Source organism: Cupressus sempervirens, chromosome 11 (assembly GCF_028749045.1).
Source record: "Cupressus sempervirens isolate cs-2001-9-10 chromosome 11, ASM2874904v1, whole genome shotgun sequence".
In the NCBI taxonomy this organism is placed as follows: Eukaryota; Viridiplantae; Streptophyta; class Pinopsida; order Cupressales; family Cupressaceae; genus Cupressus; species Cupressus sempervirens.
The window spans coordinates 650,197,635-650,205,152 of NC_143128.1; the positions used below are offsets into that span (position 1 = coordinate 650,197,635).

The 7,518-nt window shown below is 33.4% G+C and overlaps 1 protein-coding gene across 1 annotated transcript; it reads right to left on the bottom strand.

Moving 5' to 3' along the window:
• Positions 1 to 2,723: 2,723 nt before the first annotated feature.
• LOC149531444 (GABA transporter 1-like) lies at positions 2,724 to 6,175 on the bottom strand. The gene is made up of 7 exons (XM_089809556.1): positions 6,073 to 6,175; positions 5,452 to 5,682; positions 4,667 to 4,764; positions 4,385 to 4,571; positions 4,167 to 4,297; positions 3,223 to 3,459; positions 2,724 to 3,112 (listed from the first exon to the last, which is right to left on the bottom strand). Exons 1-7 carry the CDS (start codon positions 6,173 to 6,175, stop codon positions 2,732 to 2,734), a joined length of 1,368 nt encoding a protein of 455 aa, XP_089665682.1. The 3' UTR covers positions 2,724 to 2,731.
• Positions 6,176 to 7,518: the final 1,343 nt, after the last annotated feature.

Genomic DNA, 7,518 nt, shown 5'->3' on the forward strand with positions numbered 1-7,518 from the left:
TTTTCATTTTTCAAAACTTACAAAATAATTCTTTACTTCAACAATCAATACAGTAAATTAAAAAGCAATATGCAAACACCCAGGAAGACATGAAGTAGACAGATCTTTCAATAAAATTTTACAATGGGTTTTCAAACCCTACCTCAAAATCATAGCTAAAATCTGAGACAATCTATGAATGCATGCAAATCTAAACCCTTTGAAACTTTCAACAACTCTTTTGATCCAATTCTGAATTTTCGCTCCCAAAACCTCAAAATCACAGCTAAAATCTGAGACAATTTGTGAATGCATGCAAATCCCCAAACTCTCTGAAACTCTCAACAATTTTTTTTTTGATCCAATTCTGAATTTCACTCCCCAAAACTTATGTCATTGCAAAATGAGCTCTAGATCTCTGATAAAGAGTTCTCCCCTAAATTGAAGTTTTGATTGTGCAATCATGAGAGGAAACTCACTGATCAATTACTATTTATTACTTTATTACCTTTTTTCCTTTTCATGCACATCTCTTTTAGATATTTAATTACAAAATATCTTAATTTAAATAATTAGCTTTCTCTCTTTAATTAATTTTCGAAGCGTTTTTAATAATATATTTATTAATTAAATTAATAACATTATTTAGAGTTTATTATTAAAATAAAACTTCTAAATAATAATTATTAAATTAAATAAATATAACTATGCCACAATTAGAACTATAAATTTATCTTTAAATTTCATTCTTTTATATTTTATTTTCCTTTAGTTTATTAATTAGTGCAAGCAGTAATTAAAGCATAGTTTATTATTTAAATTAATAATAATAATCAAAATTCATTGTTTAAATGCAACTCTAATTTAATTATTATTAAATAAATAATTATAATAAAGCAATATTAAATTTTTAATATTTTAATTCTCTCTTTTTCCAACTTCTTAAATTAAATCTTTTAAACTGAAGTACATATATAATTAATTAATTAAATATCATCATATTCTAATTTCTCTTTAACCAATTTTCTAAATTTAGACTTCTAAATTAAGACTTTTAAATTAAAATACATATTTAATTAGTTTTTTAATTAATTAAATATTCTCATGCTTTAATATTTTCTTTTTAATCGAATAATATTTAATTATATGATTAACCCAAATATTATATTTAAATCATTTACCAAATAAATGACATAGCGAAATTCACATAAAAGCAACATTACCAAAACAAACTGAAACTCAAAATCAAACAACACAAACAAAGATAAACTCACGAGTTTTAAAAAGGGTGGAAAGTTAGATACGAGTCCTCATTGCAAGACAAGTATTTAGGCTATGACTGGGATTGGACCTAAACATTAGCTCCCCATTCTTACCAGCACATTCATTCTGGTAATTCAGGGAAGTTGATGCCCGGTACCTACATTCTGCATAAAAGACGAGCATGTACATGTATATAAATATATCTAAACTAAACAAGCAATGGCAAGGCATCATATAGATCATGACTAGCAGGTGACTACAGCTCCGTCCCTTAACCACATTAGACACGTCAGATAGAAAAGTAAAACAAACATGCACACCATACACATGCAATTATGAAGTAAGTACCATAATAATTATAAGTCAAACATCAAATGCTCAACTAAAATAATGCATCATTACGAATATGAAGTAATCATCATTAATGCACTAGTAACCATAATCATTAAACAACACATGAAATATAGTCAACTAAGCAATCATCGTTGATATATATCTAGTCCAAGTTATGAAATAATATCCTTGAAACTAATACATCCATGAAATAGGCATAAAAGAGTTTGGTAAATATAGCGAAAAAACAAACTATGGGTGGGCATTACAGATTCACCCATCCTGCCTACTGATCGAGATATTGGTAGCGAAGGTTACCCACCAATTGGCAAGATCACCTGCTCTGATACTACTGTAATGGTTCGAGTTTGGAATGTGGTGTACGGTAGCAACATAGGAATATTGTATTGTTGTTCCTGTTTGTCCGTATAATAGAGATTGGAGGTGTGCAGTGGGGCGTAAGGTTTGGAGGTGAGAGGGAAACAAGTTCATACGATGAGAAGGGTTTGAGATTGTACGGTGATGGGTGGTCTTCCATATGGTATGCGGTGGAGCTGAGGTGTATGATGTGGGTGTGGATGTTTGTAAGACGTGCAAAGTCCATCGAGTATAGGTTGCACAGTGGAAGGAAGTATAACTAGGTACAAAGATGGAATGGAAAATCTATTGAGTAAAAATTTAGATTAGTGATACTAGTGAACATATGATCTATTGAATACTAATCACACAGACTACTTGCCAAAAAGACCAAATCATATATATGCAATGTATCACCCAATTTATATTTGCAATAATAATAGTGCTCTAATTTGCCAAATTCGAGCAAAGTAATACAAAGTATAGAATAGGGTGAGGGTTGAATGGCACCGAAACTGTGAGAGCCAAGTAGGGAAGATCTTCCACTTGTGAAATGGTGAGATAAGCAAAACTCAAACGAAATTTACAATATAAAGAAAATAATCCAAAATCGCATGCATACAATAACCTATAAGTTGGCCTTACATGGAACTTTGGGGAAGCTTCCCGAAAGATTACAAAAATGTTGTCCAGCCCACAAGCTTAAAAAATAAAATACGGGAGAAATAAATACATTAATTGCCACATCTAAAAAAAATTATTATTTAATATTATGGAGACATGAGAGAAACTGAAGAGATCATATATTGGCAAAGAGCTTGTAAGTGTTAGCATCGAGGATGATTTGTCTGGCAGCTGCAAAGCAGCTCAGAATTCCCACAACAGAAAACAAGACACCAATTGAGCCATTCACCCAGAAAAGTAAGCTCCTTCGGGAAGGCTTGAATGTCATATTGTACAACACCATTGGCAAAATAAAATCCAATGGCATAATCCCAAATGCACCCATCATCGCATTAATATCTCCAAAAAATGGCAGCATGGCAGCCACCAGAGTTACAATTGCCACCCAAAAAGATCGTACAATCAATCTGGGAACAACATTTCGCATAGAAAATTTCCCTTTCTCTGCATCTGCAGATATGCTCTCGAGAGCTGCAAATGCTGGTTGGAAATAAGTCTGCAAGGAAAATTTTCATCGCGGACAGAAATTTAGAAATTGACGAAGATTCCAATATGTACTCGATGCTTATTGATAATAGTTGATTATGTACCATGAACTGAACTAACCAGAGTTACTGTGGATGTTTGGAGAAGGATAAAAATGTTGGCCATGAATAGAAACCAGTTGGGAACATAAGTAGGCCTTCCTGCAGGCGCAAAGTTGCTGTAAACTGTCGCTTGGGCGTTGTTACCGAACGCCCAGTAGCCTGAAATTGCAGCAGAGAAGTAGGTGGACACAACCACTGTATAACATACACACAGTGCTTTGTACATTTTTCCTGAAATTGGAGAAGCTAGAGTGGCCTGCAAAACCCTCCTCAAATATTAGAATCTAAGATCAAAACGTATAAAATCCTGCTTAGTCTGTCACTGAGATTTCTAGTAATGAATTTTAAGGCGGGCAACCATTCATTTACAGGAAGATCATTAGGAAGTTCAAGGCGTTTTCTTAAGGAAAGGGATAAATGCTTGTTATCTGAAGCTAGGAATGATTGACGTTACAAACAGGGGACTTCATTTTTATTATTAACATTCAATAATAACACTTCAGTAAGATTTAAACAACAGCATCACTATAATTTAACCATCGCATTATTGAGATGTTCAAAGTAAGAGGCAAGAAATAAGAAATCATCTTTTTTCTAAAACTTAGAATTGCTTTTCTTAAAAATACATGTTGGAAAAAAAGGACTAATTACAACTAATACATATAGAAACCCTCACTCCCACCATCTCTATACAATTTAAAATGGTTTTGATTGACTGTAAGTTGTCAGTGCAATATAAAATTAAGCGTTTAAAGGTGACAATGATCAAATACAACTAAAATTGTAAGCTTATAAAGTTGACAAAAATCAAATACATATTGCAATGTGATCCTAGTTCCATCGAGGGGTGGATTGGTCTAGGAAGTTTGGATCTCCCTTCTGGACCTATCATTATGGACACTAAAAGGATGAAACTTTACATACTTAGCTATGCTCTCTTTTTCAATTATTTATCAATCTCACCTGAATTTCAGGAATGATTCCATTGCCATAAGTTGTTGCAATTATTGAAAAGGAATTCAAGGCCGAAAGTAATTTGTGTGTTTTACTGCCAACAAAACTATAGTCTCTGTTCTCTGCATCACTTGAGATTCCTGCCATGTAAAATTAAGATAACAATTAAGAAAAGTGGGCTTACAAATTCAAGCAAGGGCAAAGTCAATGAAGAGTGAAGACCAAACCAGCATGGATAGAGCCTCCCACAGCGCAAGCAGTAAAGGAAAAGCACAGCAACAGAGATGCCAGATTTATATATCTCAGTGAATGAAAGGATGGCATTTGAGCCAGCACAAGCATCAGCCCTCCAAATAGAATTATAAATTGGTATAATTGCATCTCCCCATTTGGATGATAGATTTTATATAAGAACTGCAATATAAATTTACAAAATCCATCAGACAGTCGATAATGTTCAATCTTTCACAAATTAGCGTTTCTTTAATCTTCTTGTTTTTGAAAGGTACCTTCAAACTCTGACCTCCAAGAAGAGTACATGAAACAACAGCTCCGCAGCAAACAGCAAACTGTACTGGTCCCACTACAAAACGACCCCATCTTGGGCCTATAAGATAGTTCATAAAACATGGATTCTAAAGTTAGACATTCAATTGTTATAATCTGATGATTGAGTTGTGATATTGATTCTCTATTTATTAAGACTTAATCTTGTTAGATATTGTTATTGAATGTTTCTACAGAATAAGGTCCCTTGTTTGTGACTTCAATGATCATAACTTCCCATCAAAAATATTTCTCCCTTAAAAATTAGATATCCAATTTAGCCTACATATTGTGGTTCAGCTTTAAGCTTCTGATACATGTTCTAGTCTTATGCACTTTGACCTTAAGATAGTCTTATCCACGGTGACCTTCAGATACCCTCATAAAGCCAAAAATAACTTAAATACCCAATCACTTCGTATTCATCTTAGTGTTATCCTACACTTAGTTATTAGTCAGTAAAGTACCCATCTCCTTAAATAATCTAAAGGCAGAATTTAGGCACAGAATTTGCAATAAGCACTATTAAACATATTAGAGTTCCTGTTAATGTTGCTAATAACTCAATAAGTAAACCTTAAATGAAGGTGCTTAGATACAACCACAGATCACTCACGCTGAACTCTTAAGTATAGGGACTGTCAAATGTAATATAAATTCTACATAAAAGATTCATGACTGATCAGCATCCACATAGTGAAATGTGGCGCAGCTATAGAGAATACAAATGAAGCTGATTAGTGTATACCCATAATCTCTGTGGTCACATCACTAAACCGTAGGTGTCTGTTGCCCTTGAGCTCTAGATGTTCCAGCACAAGTGACAAGAGATTATATGAGTAGAAAGTAACTGTTGCTCCAATGGCCAGTAACACTATTCCTGCACCCCATCCTAAGGATGCAAATGCAAATGGGAGGCTCAGAAGCTGAGGTCCAACTATGGAGGCTGTCAAATGATAGCCCGCATGAAGCCATGTTCCTGCAACCACCAATTAACTACTTAGCGCTAATTTATATTATTCATCACTTGCATCGTATATTAGTGACTGGAAACATCGAATTTGGGGTTTGGGCAATATGTTTTATTTGATCAGGTTTTGCAAATGGGGTAGCAAATTAATTAGATTTAATTTTAAAGGAAATTTTCGAGTTAGGCACACTTGAGTTGAAGTAGTATTGGGATGAGTGACATTTTGAAAAAACTAATATTTCATCTTTATGAACATCACCTAAATACAATGAACACTAAATTGATTCTTATGAACTGTTACTCAAAAAACTTTGAATGATAAATTTAATTCAAACTACGCAATCAAATCCTAATAGAAATATCACAATTAGATAATTGAAACAAAATATATAGGCACACCTTTGGATTCCAACACAAATATAGCACCAGCATCCACGTGCTTTCCTGTATTTGCATCTTGGTTATCTGAAGCTTTGCTATCATTAGAATGAGTAGCCATCATCTTGATTTCAGGGAGAAAAACATTAATTGGTCCTTATAAATAGGAGGCCCGGTTAGGGTGCTCAATTAAAGTCCAAATTAAAAAGAAGGTGGGAAAAGTTGAAGAGGACGGCAATTGCTGTACATTCCACTTTATTCTAAGTAACCATTTATATGGCAAATTTTGTCCACTCCTTTTCTTTTTCACTTTCAAACTAAAATGTTTTCCCGTGTACTGAAGACAAATGATTACACAATTAAGTACATGATGAATGATATGAGCCATTTGAAGATTCTGTACCTAAAAAAATGCAGCAAGTGGTACCAAATAAAAACTTTCTATGATTTATATGGAAAAAGCATAAAGAGGATTATGCGGCTTGGCCTCTCATATGTTTAATGATCACTATAATGGATGCTTTGGCCTCTGATATGTTTAATAATGGTCATGATAATGGATGCTTTGGTCAAAGACACTATTGTCGGCTCTTCAAAGTCTAAACAAGTGGCCCGCTAAAGTTATTTTCATCATTAAATCTTTAAAATTTTGTCTTCCTATCATATTAAAAGTCAAAGTAAATAACCTCCCATTTAGTTTAAAAACTAGAATATTTTTAATCATGAAGACTTTATAAACTGTTTTTAGTTGACCATCATGTTACCATCGTATTTTTTTGCTTATTGTCGATTCTTAACTTAATCAATTAAACATCTTTTATTTAATTCAAAAGTGATAATAACTCTTTCATTCACCACGGTGGAAACTAGAAATAACTTAATATTGCAAAGTATGTTTATATTTGAATATGTTAAGCTTCCATAACTAGGATTATTCCTAGGCCCAAACATAAGCCTCAAGGATTCACTCTTGATGACCCTACCTCCGTATCCTCTTCTAGGAAGTTGCAGAGAATTTTTTCTCTCCTCAAGCCATGAAATATATAGTTTCTCTTAGATCATGACTATTAATTAAGTGTAATCTATTAACTTTGTTTCGTCACAATAAGAGATTTCCATTGTCATTAGGTGTTGATTCCATACCCATCATTGCCAATCATTAGTAGTACCAACTTACACATGCACGGGGATCATATCACAAATCACACATGCATGATTATCTCAAGCACACATCACATACACTTAGAGGACTAGCTCCTACACATCCCGAGTACACAAGATGGATAGCTTACTATATGTATGTGTTGTTTTAAAAAGTGAACACTCACTTTGTAAAATCTTTTAGCTGTCCTTAGTGTGGTTTGGTATATTAGGACCTCTTATTGTATTTGATAACTTAAATCAAGATCCTTTTTCTTCCTCCAATCTTGTTCAAAACTCTAAGTCGACATCTGATAAAGGTATGCT